The following is a 22,980-nucleotide window of genomic DNA, read 5'->3' on the forward strand; positions in this document are numbered from 1 at the left end:
CAGACCACAGAGCCTGTCTTGTAAACTTTCAGAGGGAAGTTTGCAAGTTTCTTAATGACTGCTTGCTATTTTGAGTTAAGATTCCGTGGTTCTGGTTAACCAAAGGCTGAAAGGTTAACAAGATACCAGAACAACTGAAGTCAAATCTTTGCTTTTCTGGAACAATCAGTGCTGGACAGCTGGAACTGAGACATTAGTGGTGACTAACAAGAGACCAGCATCATGGAAGTGACCTCTGGGAAGTGTTTTCTTAGAGGCAACACACTCAAGCTGTGCTCCAGAGGTGACTAAGATTATATACTATATGCCTGAAGCCACCCAGGTGGTACTGGTTTTGATGTCATGAAGGGTCATAGAGAGCAGCTGAGGCTTGGTACTGTGTGGCATGGCTGGAGTACCCGAAGAAAGCCCAGGAGAGGCTATTGGGAAAGTAGCATAGTTGCAGCAGATGCCAGCATTTTGGAGATGTCACTACCATGATGACAATGGAGGATAGCAGCAGGTATGCAGTGAAGCCAGCCAGAGCCTAGGAGACGTTGTGTGTTTTGCAGCAAGCAAAGCCAGAGAAGTGACCTAAGCCCTTTGGAGGAGTCCAGAAGTTCATGAGTACATCCCAGATACTGGACATTGAGTAGATTTACTCCGATGGAGTTTTATTTTGTTTTGACATGCATGATTTTTTTTGAGACAGAGTTTCTCTGTAGCTTTGAAGCCTGTCCTGGAACTACATCTTGTAGACCAGGCTAGCCTTGAACTCACAAAGATCCACCTGCTTCTGTCTCTCAAGTGCTGTAATTAAAGGCGTGTGCCACTACCACCTGTGACTTTGATTTTTTAAAAGAAATTTTGGATATACTGAAAGAGAAGAAAATTTTAAAGTATTTGAATTTGTAAGACTGTGGAACTTTTTAAGTTTATAACATGTTTTATATTGTGGTGTTTATATTAAAGTGTGATCTTGGGGATGAACAAGAAAGGAAGGGTTGGGGTGAAATAGTGATGTGCTTCTGTGTCAAGTTGACAAGGGGTCAGTTTCTACTGAGTTTTATGCCAACTTGCCACAAGTTAAAGTCATCAGAGCAGAGAGCAAGCCAGTAAGCAGCATCCATCTCATATATCTCATATATCTCAGCCTCTGTATAAGGTTCTGCCCTCAGGTTCCTGCCCTGCTAGAGTTCCTGCTCTGACTTCCTTCAGTGATGAACTTGATGTGGAAGTATAAACCAAATAATCCCTTCCTTCCCAAGTTATTTTCATCATGGTGTTTCATCATGGTAATAGAAAGCCTAAGGTACCTCTTAAAGGTCAGAGTTATCACCTAGCACACAGAAGTATACCTTCCTGGATTCAGGCTGGTCATTTCATTATGGACAAGGATTTAAAAATAAGTGGCTTACCACTTAATTAGAAACTAAAATATGAAATATAAAAGAAATTTCCCTATGCAATTTGATTCTCTGTCTTTACAGACATGTGAACCCATAAAGGTATAGCTTTATTGTGTGTGGATAGAGCTTTAACATGAGAGAATCATATTACATGTAGCCTTTCATGGCTTGCTTTGTTTACTCACTGTTTACTCTAAGTTCCTAAGACATATCTAACTCATAATGTCTAGATACCATCAGGTGTCCCCAAATATAGCTATACCCCAGTATAAGCATTCATTTACAGGTTTTAACACACTTTACAATGCAGTTCTGTGTGTCTGGGTAAAGTCCTGAGTTGAGACCTGAAAACGGAACTCATCCGTTATATTCTCTTTTATCATTGTAGCCAAAATTGACAGATGCCACAAGAGTATCTGCACAATTGACTTATCACCAGCAAGTGGATCTGAATGCCTAGTAGGCATTTTCCATCGCCAAATGTAAGTTTTCCCAAATACTTTGCTGTAGTTCCATTTTTTTTAGTAACCACCTAGTGGGGTATATTTGGTACTTAAAATATTTTGAATCTCTTTCCTGTGTTATGCCTCAGGAGGATTTTCTTACTTGCTTGTAATGTGTGGAGTGCTAATCCCCAAATGTAAATTTAGTGGAACTCGGACATGATGTTGGTGGCTACAGAAATAGCACCAGCTACTTTGTAAGCTGGTGAAACACATGTATGAAGTCTTTCCAGGGACACCAATTCACAAGACAAGTGACATCTGTAATGCCACCTTAAGTTCACTGAGAACCTTATCTTTATCCTAAATCACACAATTTGAAAATCAAACCATCTCTCTTTTTCATTTTAATAACAATGACTTCTTGTTTTCACACAGGATAAAATTCAACCTTAACACAATGTAATTGCTCCCGAAGTATATGGGCTTTTTTCATCCCACCACCCCTCCTCATCCAGCTCTGTCACTTCCTCCCCGAGGATGCTTTCCACTCCACAGCCTTAACAATGCTCCCTCCCCTTCTGGGAAATTCTCTCCCATGCCTTTACTTGGTCAACTCTTCCTCTGTTTTCAGAGTTTACCTCACAATACTTTTCTCTCTTGTTCAGATCACGACACAATAAGATGCCTCGGTTTCCTGTCATGTTCCTCAGTCTTTTTCTTCTATTGCTCTTTTGACAACATTTAACGATGTGTTTACTTGCATGTATAGTTGACTGCCTCAACAGATTGTCGGCTCCACATAAACAGGACTGTGTGTATTTTATTCAACACTCCACTACCCACCAATACAGAAATAGTTGACCTTCAATCAATGACTGAGTGAGAATAAATAGTACTAATTAATGGTTAAAATGACAACAACTTAAATTATAACTGGCTCAGTGCATAACTAGAGAATTAACTGTTGATGAACCAGTAATGAGAATGCAATATTATTGCTCATTTTGTAGCTCTAATAAAAACCTGAGTGGATCTTATTTCAAATAATAGCCACAATATAAATCCTCTTGCACCACAGTCTAATATATTTATTTCATGTGACCCTTGGGACCCTTCTCAACAATCTGAAGAAGAAACTTGAGCATTGGATAAAGGAAATAAGAAACATGTCAAATAGAGACCTCACAATTCTAACAGAGAGCACCTTAACGAGCCCTCAGAAGCTCTTCGTCAAGAATGCCCACTTTTGAAATATTTCTGCTTCATGCTTACATGCTTTTTAAATGTTACTAAACAGTAGTTCTCACAATAGGTTGCTATGCATCAGGACTTTCTGAAAAAAAGAACATGGCTCTTTGTAATATTGTTTGTGTTCTAAGACTCAAGCTCACACATCAGCCAAGTTAGGAAGAGATTTAGAACTATAATAAATCCTTCCCTGCTTTTCCGGCTCATGCATTATCTCATTCAATTGGGAGGGTGGCGGGGGGTGCTGATTTATGTGTTTGCCAGTCCTGTCCACACGGCCAAGACTCTGGGGGGATTTTAGTTGCTGTTCTCTTTAACCAGATATAAATAGATTCCTTCAGTCAAGACCACGATCAATATTTTTAACAAGTTTCCCTATAAATCTCTGTACAAAGAAACAACATGATACCAAATCAGATCCTCTGGGATTGTGATTTTTATTTTTTGTTTTGTTTTTTCCACATATTCGATAACATCTGAGTTTCAGGAAAACTTCTGTGATAAACATTTAAGTTGATGGATACTTCTGCAAATTATTTACTTTTGAAATAAGGACTAAAGACAAATGTAGCCATGATGCTTATCAATGTGTTTTTTAGCACAACTTTTACAGTCCTTTCTAACTTATAAAGTAACTTCTAGTATTAAATCTCATTCTATACAACAGTAAGCATAGGGTATAAAGACATTCTTACTTTTCTATCTAGGGTGAACCACCATTTACACAGTGACCTCAGATGGAAACCCAGATTCTTAACATGCTGAAGCTTCCCATGTCATTTACTTCCCACAAAACCCTCCTGGCCACTGTGTTAGTGACTTCTTCATAGATGTGATGAAAATACTTGCAGGAACAACATAACAGACAAAGGAGATCCTTTAGATGAATCAGAGGCTTCCAACCCATCACAGTAGGAGAAGGCATGGGGCAAGTGTCTCTGTTAGGGGTTATAAGAACATGTGGTGGTAAAGGCTAAAGATAGGAATTATCTTTGAAGAACTACTTCTTATGCCCCACTTCTACCAGCTGGGCTCCACTTTTGAAATGTCCTATTGAGTTTGTGCTGTGGGGGACCTTTTCCTTTCAAACCATAACAATGACCCACCCTCTCTTCCACATCCTACAACGACTGTCTTAGTTCTGGCAAGTGACTCAGTTCTGTTTCAAAATCTCTTGCATCTTCAGTTTTATTTCACTCAATCAGCTTCCATTAAGCTGTAAGAGACCTCTTTGTAAGTGAATAGGTTGGTTTATGTCTCTTAGTTAGGTTTACTATTGCTGTGAAGAGACACCATGCACAAGGCAACTCTTAGAAAGGGAGACATTTAATTGGGGTGGCCTGCTTAGAGTTCAGCCCTTTATCATCATGGTGGGACATAGCGACGTGCAGGCAAACATGGTGCTAGAGAAGAAGGTGAGAGTCCAACATCTTGGAGGCAACAGGACATGGTCTCTTTCACTGTGAATAGCTTGAACATACATGAGAACTTAAAGTCTGTCTCCACAGTGACAAATTTCCTCCAACAAGACCCCTCCTACTCCAATAAGGCCACACCTCCTAATAGTGTTATTTCCTTTGGGGGTCATTTTCTTTCCAACCACCACAGTATGTAACTTCCCTGACTCATAATCTGTAAGGCAGACAAGTATCTCTGAGATCTGGCGGCCATTTGTCCCATTTCCATCTTACTGATACCACTCAACATAGTCAAATGGTCTTGAACAATCACCCAGAGATCCACAGCAGGACAGGTCCCTTTCTATGTGCTCCTAGCACTTGGCTTGTTTCTTTCCGTTCCCTTCTTCCTTCTCTCCCTCCCTTCCTTCCTAAAGTATGCTGTATTGCTTGGTGCTAGTCAGGGTACGGAATGATCAATCTCTTATTATTACCAACTAGTTAGTGTTTATTGAGTTTTTTATGTTTTAAGCTGAGCTAAGATCTTTATATTTATTACTGGAGTTGTTTTCTAAAACAACTCAAGGAGGTGGATATTATTATTAACACCTTTCTTTTATAAGTGAAAATCCATCTGAAGAGTGCCTAAGATATTTATCTGAAGTTCCTTGTCAGTGAGTCCATCTATGATACATATGCAGGCATATTTTCTAAATGGTAATATTCACTTTAATATAAGCTCATTATAGTATCTTAATGTACCAAAACTTATATTTTTGTATACTGTATATCTATTAGAATTAGATATGCCCCTTTTGCTCCCTGATTATGAGAGATTGACTAGCTACATGAATTATGAGATTGACTAACTGCATGAATTGTCCAAGAGACAAGATAAACTCTTAGAAAGTTCATACATTGGAGTATTTTTTTTTTGTATTTCTGGTGTCTGGAAATAGGTAGATGAAAGGAAACCATCCTAGTGAATGTTTCTTCACAAAAGCTATATGAAATTCAACCTTCCATTGCTGTGTTCTGGACCTAGAGGGTTCTAGTCACTGGTGCTGTGGTCCCTTGTCTTACACAGTTTAGAGTATAGTATCAATTCTGTGTAGGCGATGAAGAATTCAATGTAATAAGTAAAGCTGAATAAAGTGTTGGCTTAAAGCCTTTGGTGGAAAGAATTTTTTAGTTCAATTTCTATAAGCAATGTGTTTCTAGTCTGAGTAAAAAGAAAAAAAGATAAAGTAATTGTCACTTACCAGGCCAGCAGTGACAAACATAGCTGTTAACAGTGTCTTCACAGGTAGCATTATTATGACAAGGCTTTGACCAACAAAGAGGCATCAAGGTCTCACAATGCATCCCCGTGAATCCACTACCTGTGCAGTCGCAGTGGTAGCTTGATAGTAAACGAAAATCTCATGTCAACTCTTGGTCATCTTGAAAAAAACCCTCTTTATTCTGTCTCTATTTGCTCATTAACCTGACCCCAATGGCATAGCTTCATACTTACCTCAAAAGTACAATGGAGTTATCTCTGAAGACCTGAATGGTTGTGTGTTTCCATAACAATGCTTTGTCATTATTGATTTAAAAATGACAGTAAAACTTCATGCACCATTATTTGGAAGCCAGTTTCACCATACATAAACTGAAGACTTAGGTCATCAGATCATAGTGATAATTAAATATATATAAAAGAATAAAAGCATCATCTCTAGTATATCAGGGTAGTAGGTTACTATTAAATGGTATAGTAAATATAATTATTAGCATTTTAAGTTAGTAGGTAATGATTTGCACCAAATAAGGTCTATTATAAAAATTATTTTTTTTCTTAATAGAAGAGCTCCTAAGTATATTGTGATTATGGTGTATTTTGCTTTTTAATTACATGAATATTTTAGTTTTTCTATCTCCAATTATTATGGACTAAAACTATCTCCAAATTTAGTTTGATGGCATGAATTGTTGAATTTTTATAAATAGTAGGTTCTTAATATAGGTGATGTCTACTCAAGGATTTAGTGTTATGAAAATTAAAAGTGGATCTGCATTCTTAGGTGAAAAAGAAGGGTGTTTTGAGGGAATGCTTCAATCATAGAACACTTGTAAACCATTACCTATGGCTGTGTTTATTTATCACCATGCATAGGTACTGGGCTACTTAAGACTCTAGAAATGGCAGCTTGCAAGGGACATAGTTTTTATGTCTCAGAGAGTTAGGAGAAATCTGTTCATGATTTTGTTTGATTAAAAATATTAAAAAAAAATAAGGCCAGGAAGATGGACCAGCACATGTAGGTCCTAGCTGTGTAAGCCTGGGGGTCTGAGTTCAATTCCCAAACCTACATAATGAGGAGTGAGGGAATGAACTTCATAGAGTTGTCATTCCAGAATCTCCACATGTGTCCTGTGACCCAGGCACCCATCCTCACACACACACACACACACACACACGCACACTACGACTACTATTACTACTACTAATAATAATATTAATAATGGCCTGTAGAGATGGCTCAGTTGTTAAGAGCATGCATTGCTCTTCCACAGGAACTGAGTTCGATTCTCAGTACCCATGTGAGGCGCTCACAACCACCTGTAACTCCAGCTTCAGGGAATCTGATACCTCTGGCCTCCTTAAACACCTGCACTTACGATCACATTTCACCAACACACATATACATACACATAATTAAAAAGCAAATAAATACTTAAAAGAAAAATGCCACCTGAAGGCTAATGATTAATAAGATGTTAAAAAGTAGTAATCTATTCTACGTGAGACATTAGAAGCCCATGTCCTATATTAAAGGAGCACATCCAAGTCTCTAGAAATGGAGATCACATTTGAAAGCTCCTTTGGTATGCGAGAATCAATTTTCCCTTGTGGAATTATAGGAAATATATTAATTTTATTGTGTAAAAATAAATTCAAACCACATTGGTTGATCCTCACAAAAATTAGATATTAGGAGACATAACAGTAAAACAAAGAAATTAATCATGCCACCAATAAGCTGGGTGGTGGTGGTGCACACCTTTAATCCCAGCACATTGGAGGTAGAGACGGGTGGGTCTCTGTGAGTTTAAGGTAAGCATGATCTACAGAGTGAGTTCCAGGACAGGCTCCAAAGCTACAAAGAAACCCTGTCTCAAAAAATAAAATAAAATAAAATAAAATAAAATAAAAGTAGAGAATAAAGGATGAAGGTTTCCAGCCTGTCAGCCTTCCTATCAGAAACAAAACCCCTGTGTTTTCTGTGTTGATGCTTTCTAGAGAAAACAGTACGCATGGCAGAGAGCTTTCGTTCCCTTGGAAGTCTCAGTCATTCTAACATTCCTGTCTCTGTAGTGTCCGGTTAGCTGCCACCAGGAGTAGAGACTCCCTTCATAGACTCATTGATTGTTTGCAAGGAAAAGTGAAATCAAGACATAGAATATGATTTAAATTGTGCTTCATATTTTTAAAAAGAATTTTTTCACTCTCTCTGCTCTATTCAAAAATCTTATTATCTTATTAACTAACATATGGACATATTTGAAGCACACATGCCTTTCATTACATTTATTTTGAGTTCTAGTCATTTTGAAATTAGATTTGACGTAAGTTATGACTTTCTCTATTTGTGTGCTCTTGGGAATTGAACCCATGGCCTTGCACACACCAGGCATATACTCTACCACTGAACTAAATCCTCAGCCCCATGTCTGATTTATTAATAAAAGGAAAAATGATTTTATTTTTACTTTTACAAGAAATTAATGATATGAACTCATGGGAGTGTCTAACATCTCTTTACTCCAGATTCTTTATTAAAATTAAGGAATGGTATATATTACAATCTGGGAACAGTAATGCTCACCATCATTCCCACAGGACTGCTATCAAATGAGGGAATTTCTAGTCCAATGCTATCAAACATTGTTCTGCACTTACAAGTCTGTATTCATGGTTTAAGCAAGTACGGGAATTTCTTTATAGGGCTATATTATTTGATGTGAACTCAGCTATCACTATACAAATTAATTATATTTATCACACAAAGATATAATTTAGTGTTGCCCTTTCCACAAATTCCAATGAGAAACTCATATTTGGAGGTGAATTGAGTTATACTTTTTGATAATTATGCTTTCTCTATAAATTCACTCCATTCCCCAAACACCTGGAAAGCCAAGATAGAGCAATTTAATATCGGTGCTCTTGCAGCAGCCTTTACAGACGAATTCGGAAGGATTTATTTTTCCATTTGATTTATTTGCTTGTTTTCATAAATATAAACTTTATGTTCACAATTTTAACAATTGATAGCCTTGCTTTCGCATCTTCCTTATCTGTAACAGGTTTATTACATGGAGTTTAGGTGTTGGTACTTTTCTATGATGTATGTAGTTCTCAACCATTACAAGAGTGTCTTGGAAAACCTTCACTCAGTACAGATGTCCACTAAATACACATATATATTATATATACTTAGTATATATTTATTAAATATATGCATATATATACATATATTTAGTAAATCAGAATGCTGCAACTTTTCATTACTTGGTGTAACTTGCAACAAATGCAGGCTGTGAGAACTTGAAATGTGCGACAGTTATAGAATAGTGCTTAGTCTCTGGAAGCCCATCACTCATCCATAGAACACTTACCCGTTTCCTCCATCCACGCATAGACCTCCATGGAGACACGGCTGACTGGCACATTCATCAAAGTTGAACTCACAGTGGTCTCCAAGGAATCCAGGTGCACAGTGACAGTAGTAAGCCCCGAGAGCATCCTGACATGTGGCGCCATGCAGACAGGGCTGGGATCCACACTCATCAATTTCCAACTCACAGTTCACACCTTTGAGAAAAGCCAGCGCACGAAGCCAGAAAAGTTTTAGCAAAGTGAAAATATTTTAGCTGCTTGGCAATACTTTATTTACTAAAGCACTTGTCAAATGCTATGTTACCCAAAATAATCTTCCTCCTCTACTCTAATTGCTTTTAACGCTGTGTGTTTGTGGGAAGTTGCAGAGAGCAGAGCAGCTGTCGCTTGAGAGAACTGCTGCCTGCAACAGCTTGTGGCATTTTTGTCTGTGGAAACAAATAAGGTATTTTTAGGGCAAAGTTATTGTTAACTGTACTTTTGTTGGAATACTAAAATGCACTGTTGGTTTTATTTTCTTTCATTATTTTGAAACACTTGATTTGGTTCGGCCGCATACAGAAGAGGGGGTAAAAGCTCAGGCAGGCTGGGTTGGTGTCTGAGCACAGGCAGTCACTGGTTGTGTGTTCTGGTTGATTTGTATAGAAACTTTAACAGCACAGAAACGGACTGTCTGTGCTTACCCATTCTGTACGACTGTGCCTCTAATCCAGGATAACAAATCACGCATTAAAACATCAAGAGACTTCACAGTGGCTCCAAGGTAGTGCCCGGCTTGACTTTGTTCTCTTTTCTTGATCTAACATTCAGTAGAAATGTTCCAATAATGTCTTGTGTTGTTGTTTTTTTAACTTTTATTTTGTTGAGAATAAAAGCATTCTATCAGTAAAAATGGAAAATTGTCCAATAGCATTAGGCCCGCTCTCATTTACTATTCCCTTTGTGACCCTCAGAATTCATTACTGGTGTCCCTAACCATCCTACCTCCTCACCACTTAACATGCAATCCCTAAAGAATACAAATATTATTATGCCAATATTTTCAGAAAGTTTTTTAATAGCTTCTCCTAACATCTTCAGAAAAGTGAAGTTTTCTCTAAAAGTCAATTGCAGCTTCTAAGAGATGGAAGCCATACTCCCTGCTGTGTGTGCTTGCAATGAACTGTTCTGTTCCCACATGGATGTGCCCTTACTAGCAATGCCTCATTCATTACCCTTTACTTTCCAAGAGATGAAAGGGTTGAGTGGAGCAAGATTCTGGAAATTACACGTAACTGCTTATTTAAACCTCTGGTGCTACCTCACCATCCACCCAAAATGCCCTATAATAATCAATGTATTTATCATATTCCTTACTCCTCTGCCTACAGAATGGTGACTTCTTCAGTGTCAAAGTCTCTTATTTTCTGTGGTATTTGGTATATATTTTTGAACAAAGGATATGATCAACTAATTTTCAATGGATATTTGTTGCAACTGTATGGTAATCTGTTCCTTCCCCCCTGAACAATGAGCTGGTGAACCAGGGCAGAATTTCCAGGTGCTTCAGTAAAGCTGGATGTAGTGTCCCACAGGAGCAAGGAAGTCAATTAATGGCTTTGACAAACATTTAAAACATATCATGTGTTCTCAAGGATGGTCCTAAACATATGATACACATTTGGAGATATTTGTCCCTTATTGTGCACCTTTTGACAATTGGGGATCCGTGCTAACATTTCTGTGCTACTCGATAACACACATCATACGCTATCAGTGTGGAGCAGGTCTTCCACAATGGCTGACCACATCACTCACTGCAGCAGGCAGAGAGCACGTGACATGGGAAGGATGGCCATAACAAACCACCCTCAACACCTTGCCCATTATCTGCAGGGCCCATGCTTTGAAAATCACTGTGCTCCAAGTTAATTATGCTAAATTTCAGATTCCATGCAATATATGTAATCCCAATGCATTCTATGCTTCTTCACAATAAGAATTATGTTTCCTAGTTATGGGCTCCTTATGTAAACCCACTATACAGTTATTAAGGCTTGTCTATGACATGAGTGTCTATGCACAGAGTGCAGGTAGATTTCAGTTCTGTTGCTGCTGTAAACACTCTGGTCCACCTTCACACTTGCATGCAACGACAAAATTTTAACCAGAATGCCAATAAAGCGTACTTAGACTTCTTCCTTTCTTAGTTACAGCTCCTTCATTTCCTCCACTTGTCTTATTGTCCTAGGTAAGATTTCAACTAATATGTCGAACAAGAGACTGGAAGTGGGCATCATAAAGTTCTTAAAAGATGAAATAAAAGTGCTAAGAAAAAATCTAAAATATTCAATGTAGTGATGAGGCAAGCAGGCCTGATTTTTGTTCCACCCAGCTCCCGCATGGCTAGCTTTACACTAGAAATAACAACACACAAATTGTATTCATTTAAACACTGCCAGGCCCATTAGTTCTAGCCTCTTATTGGCTACTTCTCACATCTTGATTAACCCATTTCTAATAATCTGTGTAGCACCATGAGGTGGTGGCTTACCTGGAAAGATTCTAGCCTACATCCGTCTCGGGTCGAAAAATCATGGCGTCTGACTCACTTCCCTTCTTCCCAGCATTCTGTTCTGTCTACTTCACCCACCTATGTTCTGACCTATCAGGCCAAGCAGTTTCTTTATTAATTAACCAATGAAAGCAACACATAGAAAGAAGACCCACCTACATCAATTTAATGTCTTGAGATATCAGGAAAATTCAAATTAAAACTTCCTTGAAATTTTACCTAAACACAGTCAGAATGGCTAATTTTAAAATGATCGCAAATGAGTATGAGAAAAGGGGGAGCTTATTCACTGATGGCAGATGTGCAAAATCACTCAGCCTCCTTGGGGAGGAGTTATGTGGATTCTCCAAAAAGATAGATATAGGTCTACTTTATGATACAGCTACACCACTCTTGGGCATGTACTTAATGAACTCCAAATTCTAGTAGAGAAATATTATCTCATCCATGCTTATTGCTGCTATGCTCATGATAGTCAGGAAATGAGAACAGTTTAGACTCCCACCAACTGATGAATGGATAATAAAAAATGTAGTACAATTCCATAATAGGGTATCATCCAGCCATTAAGAAAAACAGCATCATGAAATTCCCAGGTAAATAGAGAGAACTAGAAACAATCATTCGGAGCTAGCTGAGACCCTGAGCAACACAGACTGAATGTTTCCTTTCATTTATTGAGATTACTTTTGGATACTCAGATTAACATGTTTCATTTGGAGTATCCATGAAGGTCAGAAAACTCATAAGTAGTAATGATGGTAGTACTCTATTGCTGAGGACACCACATACCCAAGTCAGAAAATGAGGAAACTGAGTTGTAAGTGACCTAAGAGCTTCATTTCTAATATACAGTTTTCATAGTGATTAACATCAGCCACAGTCATACCCAGCTAAGATTTCTGCGAGCTACAATAATGAGTGGCCAGGTAAGACATACCCAGGGCTACAACAGCGGTGTGGATGTCATGGGAGCAATCACTTGCTTTTGTGTGGTTGTCTTATCTTCTTTTCTTGTTTCTGTGACAAATTACCATGACCAAAGCAACTTAAAGAAGGAAGGGTTTTTGTGGCTTCCGGTTCAAGGGTACAGTCCACCATGGCACCAGAAGCTTGAGGTGACTAGACATTATATATGCAGTCAGGAAGCAAAGAGAGGTAACGTATTGAACATATTGAGTTCAGCTAGCTTTTTTGTTGTTGTTGTCATCCAGGACCCAAACCCACAAAATGGTGCCACCCACTTTATCATGGATCTTTCCACCTCATTTTCCTTGATAAATATATTCCCTCACAAGCATGGTCGGAAGATAACCTTTATCAAAACAATCCATGACTAATGTGCCTGGAAGCTTGTCTTTTAGGTGAGCCCAGATCCTGTCACAATGACACTGTACCAGCAACATTAGCATCACATGGGGACTTGAGCCTCATCTCAGATCTGTGGAATCAAATACTGTATTTCCACAGCAAATTCCTCAGGTGAGATGGATGAATGCTAAAGTTTGAGAGACGTTGGTACACATTATATGTTCATTATGTTGAAAGCACCATTGGAAATTTCAGCACATGTTTTTATTAGAGGCATCAACATTTTCCTAGGTAAAAATAGTGTGAAAATATTCTTTCTTTGAAAAATGGTAAGTGAGCCTTCTTCCTGGTCACTATCAAGGCTGCCTTTTCCTTTATCACCACAATAACTCTTCTAGGTAAGACCCTAAAATTTTACACTTTCTAAACTATAAACTAAATTTCATTCTTAAAATACAACATTTTTATTTATGAAATAAAAATAAATGTAAATATTTATATTTACAAAATAAAAATATTCGTTATGCTTAAAAGTAAATCTAATATGTACCTTATATGTAAAACTTAAAATTATGTTACTCTTATTTTAAAATAATTTATATACTAAAGATCTATTTTTAATTTATTCATTTATCCATCATTTCATAACTTATTTTTTGTGTGTATGTAGGTGGTTTTTATATGTATTATGTGTGTACACACATATAGGTTTATAGGAACCAGAAGCCAACACAGAGTATCTTCCTGGATTTCCTGGATGCCTTTCCACGTTTTTTTTTTTTTTTTTGAGACAGGGTTCTCATTGAACCTAAAACTCACCAATTGGCTGACTTGGCTAGCTAAGGAGCCCTAAGGAGGTTGGGATTACAGACAACAACTATGAATTGCACAGATTTTTACCTGGGTGCTCTGAGTCCAAACTCAGGTTTTCATGCTTGCTCTGGCAGGCACTTTACCAACTGAGCCATCTCCATAGCCCCTCAAATATTTATTTTATAATGAAGGAATGGAATATTTTCCTATAGGTTTCTTTCACTGAGAATTTCAATACATGTTTTTACTTGATTTTTATTATCCAATTGGCTTTTCCCTGCCCTCCTACAACTGTTTTCTAATACTGCAAGCATCTTAATGGAAAAGGTATACACTATTAATTTCATCAATATAAAGAGTACTTCAATTACAGAAAGATTTGTTGCATAAACTTAAACTAAAACTAGACAAATGCTCCAGGTCAAAGTCCTTTTCGCTAGAGAAACCTTTATGTACTCACTTGAACTTCAGCTGTAGCTGATGCTCATGCAAACAGACTCTCACCTAAGGCTTCAGTTTGGCTCAGGCTCAGCTCATTTTCGCAGCCAATGAATCACAGCTCGTGAAGTGCAATGGAGTGCACAGAGGATTCATGCAGCGTGAACCCTCTCCACATGCTGTGGCTCTTTCCCCCATCCTGCCTCTCTGTCTTTTAAATTTTACTTCTTTTCTTGCTTTGCGGCTCACAAGCACACAGTGTTTTTTTCCACTCTGTAAACCCGGTTCTTTATGCTCACTCTAAACTCAGATACGGCACACAGCAGCTGGGTCACTGTAACAGTGTACAAGATTCATTAGAAGATCTAGGTAGAGTCAGGGAACGCAAGAGCATCCATGCTGAGTGTTCATGCTCTTCTTTCTCCCTCATCAACTTTGGCTTTTCTTGATTCTACCTGTCTTCTCTGGGATTTCTGGTAATTGGTCCAGACTACCACAAACATCAGTATTGACGGGACAGCTATTATGTAAACCAAGAACCAAAGTCTCTATGTTAAGTTCACATGAACTTAATTTCTGACTCCCATTCTTAGATATTATCAATTAAATTTGACCCTCTGAAGATAGGATCTGGACATTTCTGTTCCACATTTCTGGATAATTGGTATTCAGGGATGACAGCCAAGATAGGCTACCAGAACACGGCTACTCTACTTCGGCAGGTGACCTATTCATTACAACCTGGTGGGGTTACTTGTGGGAACACAAATGAAAACAATGGCTCACGCTCTTCCTGATTCTATTGGGAGCAAATAGTTCAGCAGTGAGAAGCAGTGAGGCATAAGGCCACCAGAGTCCCTGTCTGGATGCTGATCTAGCACAGGTTACCTCAATTGCCATGAGTCTGAAATTCTAATGGCTATGTCTTATCCAGAAGATGGCATTTTGCAGCCCTTCTCCTTGTCTTCCAGCAATTATTAGCTCTCTGACCCCTTTTCTAAATGTCCCCTGAGCATTAGAAGGGATGGGATAAATGTTATATTTAGGGCTGAACATTAATTAAAATCTTTTATAGAGCCTAAATTTAGACTATAATAAAGAATGTCAAGAGTATATTCAAAAATGGATTTTTTTGAAATTTTACAGACAATACACCTCTCTCTACAATACTGTTTGTTGCATGATGTCTTTGCCTGATAAACAGAAATGTAACAAGTTCACTGATAAAATGGTATTATTCCAGTAATGCTTTATTTTTCTCTTGTTTTCTAAGCAACCAGGGAGATTTTTATAACTCAGACTTTTATGAGCCACATTTAAAATGTAATCACAAAATAAATTTATATGAAATACATATAAGGTCGTAAGGATCAGGACTCCTCAGAGTTGGCTAAGTTTACTCGGCTCCAAGGATACAGTCAAAGGATGGTTTATTCACCATCGTTGAAACTTTGTAAGCAACCGATGTGATGTACTATTATTGTCTTCTAAACGATGAAGTAAGAACTGGCTTGCTGCCATTTATCTGCTACAGCACACTTAAGCACCAGAACCTACCGATTTGTACCCTGCTTTCCTAATAGGCTGCATGAAGTATTGGGCTTTGGGCCATAGAGGGTAGGGCTAAGACAGGACTGAAAAAAATAGAAGGGATAGAAAAGCAGAACTATCTGATTCTGAAAGTGACTCCATGAAGCCCATAGACAGAATCTAAAGGTACCTGTCATTCTTGTTGTTTTAAAGTTTTAACTTATTTTCAATTGAAATAATTGTAGATTTTTATGGACATAATGTTGGAATGTGTGTATGTGCTGTTTATTGACCGAATCAAGCTAATCAGTACAAGCGTTTACTGTTTTTCGTTCTGTGATGGGAATACTTAGAAATCTTCCTATGGTTGTTTGAAATATACAATATAACCAAGTATAGTCCTCAAGCAATAGAACCCTAACACTTACTCCCCAGCTGTCACCTTGTACTCATTTACCAACATCTTCCCTTTCCTTGTCCATGCTCCAGCCGATGGCAGTCACCATTCAATACCCTATTCTTTGTGTCAGTTGTTTCAGATTCCACATAGGACTGGCCCTTCGTGCCTGGATCTGGCCCTTCGTGCCTGGATCTGGCCCTTGGTATCTGCATGACTTCACTTAACATAATGTCTTCTAGTTTTATCCAAAATACAGCAGAAGCAGAAGACAAGTGACTGAGAGATACATGAAAAGATTTCCAACATTTCTGATCACAGAGGAGTACCGACTGTGACATTATCTTACAACTGTGATATTGGCAGTGTTCAAAATAATGCGTAAAATTAAATGCTGGGAAAGCTTTTGGAAAAGGGACCTCTATTTTATTGGTATATTATGAATTTTAGAAAACAGTATAGAAGATTCTCAAAAAAAACCCTGAAAATTAGTTTACCATGTGATCAAGTTACCCCACTACTGAATATATAGCTTAAAATATGTATAATATGTAATATATAAATATGCATTGTCTTCTCTCATTCACTGACACACTATTTACAATAGCCAAGATATGGTAGCAACCTAAGTATCCATCAATTGATAGTGAGGTTTTATTTAAAAATGGCATCTATACACAAAAGAATACTACTTAACATTTGTGGAAACTGAATCTAAGCTTGCAGCTGTGTAGAGCTTCTACTGAAAAATTAATACATGCTCACAAACGCAGCAAATTCACTAGGTTTTCAGGATTTAGTAAGCTTTCTGTCTAGTTATTAGTACCTTCTAGAATTTGACCGTTTTCATAAGTGATTAGACATACATATTATTGAATATAAAAGGAAAAGTAAACCAACCACACATTCAGGGTACTGATGTAATTGCACTTACCAGAATACGCTTGGGGGCAGACACAAGTGTATCTCCCTATCTCATTGAGACACACAGCCTCATTCATGCAGGGGTCAGAAAGACATTCATCTACTTCCAAGTCACAGTGTCTGCCTTGGTATCCAGGCACACAGAAGCAGGAGTAGCCATTGATCCCATCCTGGCACACAGCCCCATTGTGGCAAGGGCTAGAAGCACACTCATTGTGGTCTGTCTCACAGAACTTTCCAGCATATCCAGCAGGGCAGATACAGACAGGGTTCTCGGGGTCTTTATGGCAAGTGCCTCCATGTTGGCAGGAGTTTCCCCCACAGGAATCGGTGGCAGTGTCACAGGTCAGCCCGCTGTACCCAGGAGGACATTGGCACAGAAAGCTCCTTTCTCCTGCAGTCTTCACACAAGTGGCATTTCCTTGGCAGGGACTGGAGAAACAAGGATCCTTCACATCTTCACAGCCTTTGTCCAAATCGTTGTCTATGTCTGAGCAACAATTGTCTTGTGGAAAACCCTTGCATGTAGAATTGTTTGGGCAAGAATCCGAGAGGCACTTGGTATTGTTTTTATTGCAAGACGAATCTAAAAGGAAATATAAAATATCAAGATTAAATTTACAAATGGTTGAGGGTAGAATTAAAGAACACCCTTTCAAACATATTCATTATCAAAACACATCACTGGATATGTTCTAATGTTGAGTTTTAATTCTTCATTGATCCAGAAGTTTTCTATAATTCGTAATAAGAAACTAAGATGGGGCTAGGGAGATGCCTCAGTCAATAAAGTACTTGGCTTGCAAGCATGAAGGCGCAAGTTCAATCCCCAGATTCCATTTTTTAAATTAATTAATTAATTTATTTATTTATTAAAGATTTCTGCCTCCTCCCCGCGACCGCCTCCCATTTCCCTCCCCCTCCCCCAATCAAGTCCCCCTGCCTCATCAGCCCAAAGAGCAATCAGGGTTCCCTGCCCTGTGGGAAGTCCAAGGACCACCCACCTCCTTCCAGGTCTACTTAGGTGAGCATCCAAACTGTCTGGGCTCCCACAAAACCAGTACGTGCAGTAGGATCAAAACCCAGTGCCATTGTTCTTGAGTTCTCAGTAGTCCTCATTGTCCACTATGTTCAGTGAGTCTGGTTTTATCCCATGCTTTTTCAGACCCAGGCCAGCTGGCCTTGGTGAGTTCCCGATAGAACATCCCCATTGTCTCAGTGTGCTGGAGAGGTTGTGGAGTAAGGGGTACACTCATCCATTGCTGGTGGGAATGCAAACTTGTGCAACCACTTTGGAAAGCAGTGTGGCGGTTTCTCAGGAAATTCGGGATCAACCTACTCCTGGACCCAGCAACCACTCTTGGAATATACCCAAGAGATGCCCTATCATACAACAAAATTATATGCTCAACCATGTTCATAGCAGCATTGTTTGTAATAGCCAGAACCTGGAAACAACGTAGATGCCCTTCAATGGAAGAATGGATGAAGAAAATACAGAATATATACATATTAGAGTACTACTCAGCAGTAAAAAACAATGACTTCTTGAATTTTGCATGCAAATGGACGGAAATAGAAAACATCTGAGTGAAGTAACCCAGACCCAAAAAGAGGAACATGGGATGTACTCACTCATAATTGGCTTCTAGCCATAAAGGACATTGAGCCTATAGTTCATGATCCTAGAGAAGCTAAATAAGAAGGTGAACCCAAAGAAAAACATCCTCCTGGATATTAACCTTCATCAGGTGATGAAAGGTGACAGAGACTCACTTTGGAGCACCAGACTGAAATCCCAAAGTCCAAATCAGGAGCAGAAGGAGAGAGAGCACGAGCAAGGAACTCAGAACCCCAGATTCCATTTTTAAAAATCAAGGTTTGATAGTAGACACTTACAATTCCATCACTAGAGAGTTAGATTTTTGGGACTCACTGGCTAGTAAACCTAGTCAAATCAATGAGTAGCAGGTCAATGAGAGACCCTGTCTCAAAAGGGGCAGATGACACCTAAGGAGAAACATCTGAGGTTGTCTTTGACCTACGTTTGTGCCCACATTCACACTTGTGCACATGCACAAGTACACAATGCAAACACACACATGCACATGCATGCACACGTGAACAGGAAGAAAAACGACACCACCACATTTCTTCTGTGTCTTCCTTTCCTCAGGTCTAAGTGCAATTGAATAATGAGAACCAAACACTGCTAATCCCCCCAGCTATTAGGAATTCTGATGCCTGCCTTCTCTTATGGAAGACTTAGAAAATATTAGATCACTTACAAAATCATCTGCGAGTTAGTTGCTTAACAGAAACACATACTTAAAAGAATTCTGTTTCTTGGTTTATCACTAGCTGTTTAATCAGCATCACTATTTTATGCTCTAAAAAACAAAACGTAGAAAAATGAAAAATAATAAAAATCCTGGTTACCTAATAGGATACACTGAGTTAAACATTCCAGGACTTCACACATAGCATTTCTCCATCACACAGCAACACAAAATAGCTACATACATTTCACAGACCAAAAAAGATAATGTCCCACTGCAAATATATTGAAGCCAAGGGTACAAACTTCATTTTCCTAAAAGCTTCTCTGTTCTAAGAATCCATTTTTGAAAACACAGCTGAAGTAATAGCCCCAAGAAAAGCAATAATTTTGCGACTCTCTCTAAATTGATTGGATACACTTCTAGTTTATCATCTGAAGCATTGCGTGCTGGAGGATATAGAACATTTTAGAACTCCTCAGAAGGCCATGTGTGACGATGCCTATAACCCTAGTGCTTGGTAAACAGCGGCAGGTCTCTGATAGCAGCCTGAAGTATGTAGTGAGACACTCACGCTGGTGCATGTGTGTGCACACACGCACACACACACATGAGGAAGTCATTTGTAAATCAGAGTTATATGCCCAAGTATACTCGTAATTTAGTTTGATGAGAGGAAAGCATTTAAGTACTCACAGATTCAAAATGTACTCTTTTGAAATTTTAGGAAGATTCTGGGGGAACATGAATGAAAATGACAGGGAAACCAAAAAAGAAGACATTCATTCTAGGAAATTCTGTCAGGGATCTAAGAAGACAAAAACAAGCAAATTTTACTAAAAAAAGAAATCCCAGCACCCCAGAAGTGCCGTCAGTATCAACATTAAGCAGATCGGAAAGTGGAGCCTCATGAAGGATGTGTCAGAAAAGAAAAACGCAGCGTTCTGTGTATGAGGCAATAGCAAATAAACAGACCAAGCCTAAAACGCAAAACAACTTTCGTCGCTATTTATTTGAGGGGAAATGCTAAAAGCTGGAAAAGAAAGGAAATTAAACCATTGAAGGTCGGTAAGTAAAAAAAGACTGAAGAGAAAAGAAAATTACAACTTATGAGACTAACACTCTGCTATAAAATAACAAAAAGCTGTGATGGATATTGGGAGCAACAGTGTTTAGTGGGGTGTGTGTGTGTGTCCTGTTGAAGAATTAAGTCATCTTTTACCACAGTAGGATGCCAAAATTTTTATTTTGTTTTGTATTGCTTTGCTTTGAGACAGGGTCTCTATATCTACATAGTCCTGGCCTTTCAGGAATTCATTATGTAGACCACACTGGCCTCACGGAGATCTGCCTGCTTCTTAAAGGTGTGTGCAACCATGTCCAACTAGAATACGGTTACTTTATGTATCTAAAGATGAAAGAAATATTTAGGAAATATAAATAAAATCGAGAAGAAATTTTTCGGTGTGATTCAAGGAATTTGTCCTGGAGTGTGCACCTCAGGCACATGAAGCAGATATGTGCTTCCTCATAGCTATCCCTGGAGATTCTGAAAGGCTTACCGGAATAAATTCGATAAAATGTTTGCAAAGCAAACCAGGTGGATCTAACTACAGTCCACACCCTGTCCCCATTGTTCTGTTTCTGTGCACACTGCCACATGCTTTCAGTGGGAATCCGAGCCTCATCCTTTCCTCCCCTTGCGTAAGCTACCACCGACACTGTCTACTGTGTAGGTTTGTGGATGTGACCCTAGATGCTAACAGGTTTTCCTACAGAAGCAGTCAGCATCTATGCACTAACTAATGAGAACAATTATCTGTCAGAAAGAAAATTCTATTTTTCAAATTAATAAAACAACCAGTTTGATTTGATTTGACATGGCAAGGCTCTGACTTGAACTCTTTCTGTCTTTGCTTCCATGATGTTGGGATTAGAGGCATGTGTTACCCTGTCTGGCTAACCTAACGCTTTATTGAGATGAACAAATTGAGTAAATAATTAAATAAGCAGCTAAAGAAACAGAGTGAAGGCAAAAACTAGGATGGGTGTCCATGACCTAAGGATCATGGTCACTCCAACTTTTTCACGATACTTGAAGTAAAAAAACTCCCGCATGTTCTTCTATGCCTGGCTCACTACATTCTCTCAGTGAAAATAAAAATCATTTCAATAATTACTATGATTTAGAAACAGACTCATTAATAAGATTTAAATTGATCATTGGGATTTAGTTCCCAGGAAATGGGCGTAAAGAGTTTGGCTTTCCTATTAGCTTCCTGAGTAGGAAATTTCACTGGGTGGTTAACATTCAGAACAATCTGCAGGCTACAGCACGTGTTCCTCGCACAAAGTTCGCCATCTACTGGCGCTCTTAAGAAATTCTTTAAAACTTGTCCTTGTCCCTCTCAGAGCTGCAGAATTCCTTCAAGGAGGACATCCTGAGTGATCCCAATGAACATGGTCCAATTGAAGCAGCGAAGGGGCCCTTGCTGCGAATGCAACAAGGCTTCCCCCTCCTCCCTGGAGACGCCTGTAAGGAGCTGAAAATGCTGAAAACAGTGCCAGAAGGGGGGAAAAAGCATTTCCCGTAATTTTTATAAGTAATTATTTTTGCAGTTCCCATTTCCATCTTAAAATGAAATGATTCCTTTTGTTGATAAATGGGAATTAATTTTACCAGTTTTAAAGATGCTAAAGACTCATATTTCTTTGCATGTATGTTTATCCTGTAATTAAGTTTAGATGAAAAACAGGCATGCTGGCAATTTAGTTAACTGTGATGTAGACCATATTTATTCACCTGGTGAAACAGGAATGACTCTTTCCAGGGGAGCAGGTTCATGTTTTCAGAGGCTGCTTTTGACTCATTTACTCTTTAGTCCCTTCTGGTTTTCCTCTGCTTACCAAAGAAGCAGATAACTGAATGACTTTTTGAATATTTAATTATCTAAAAAATTATCAGCTTACTGTTTACTATCTCTTCTTTGTTAACTTTTCTCTTAACCAATAAAGAGAGATCGAAGCAGAGGGTCCAGAGGAACAGCCCTGAGCCTGTGTCTGCCTGTGCAGCCTCTGTCTTCTCATCTGTGAAACCAGAGCAGGGCAATGTGTCTCAGGGAACTTTATGGAGATTAAATAATTAGACTTTAATCTGTGGCAAACATACTGAGCACTAGATAAATGCTATATATGAGGTTGTGATAATGATATAACTAACTATACCGAGAACAAGTTGTGTTGTGCTCAGCATCCATTTATTCTAAAAGCATGCTCTACAGTTATTTCCTGAGTTGAATTATGCAAGCCATGCCTCTTTAATGAGTCTTTCTAAAAGGCATGCACGTGTATGTGGACAGCAACTACAATCACCACACATTACCCATATGTAAAGAAGTAATGATTAATACTCATTTAAAAACATGTTCACATAAATATTCTGTTGTTATCAATTTCTCAGTCTTTCCTCAGGATTTAGGACTCTAATCATGTCTGCCATTTATTCTTATTGATACTGAGCTTAAGCATCAAATTCACTGTCTGTCATCAGAAAGACGGTTGGGGGAATGGATGGAACTATTATGTACCT

At 38.6% G+C, this 22,980-nt stretch overlaps 1 protein-coding gene across 1 annotated transcript in view; it reads right to left on the reverse strand.

The window, feature by feature from the left end:
* The window catches only part of Crb1 (crumbs cell polarity complex component 1), a 209,973-nt gene that overhangs the window by 115,973 nt on the left and 71,020 nt on the right, over window positions 1-22,980 (reverse strand). Inside the window, exons 2-4 of the mRNA XM_041649123.1 lie at window positions 17,123-17,698; window positions 9,145-9,340; window positions 5,742-5,881 (exon numbers count right to left, since the gene is read on the reverse strand). Coding sequence (XP_041505057.1) covers window positions 5,742-5,881; window positions 9,145-9,340; window positions 17,123-17,698 — 912 coding nt within the window. The remainder of the gene's footprint in view (window positions 1-5,741; window positions 5,882-9,144; window positions 9,341-17,122; window positions 17,699-22,980) is intronic.

This window comes from Microtus oregoni, unplaced genomic scaffold (genome assembly GCF_018167655.1).
Source record: "Microtus oregoni isolate MIOR12 unplaced genomic scaffold, Mior012 000003F_ref0000135, whole genome shotgun sequence".
Lineage (NCBI taxonomy): Eukaryota > Metazoa > Chordata > Mammalia > Rodentia > Cricetidae > Microtus > Microtus oregoni.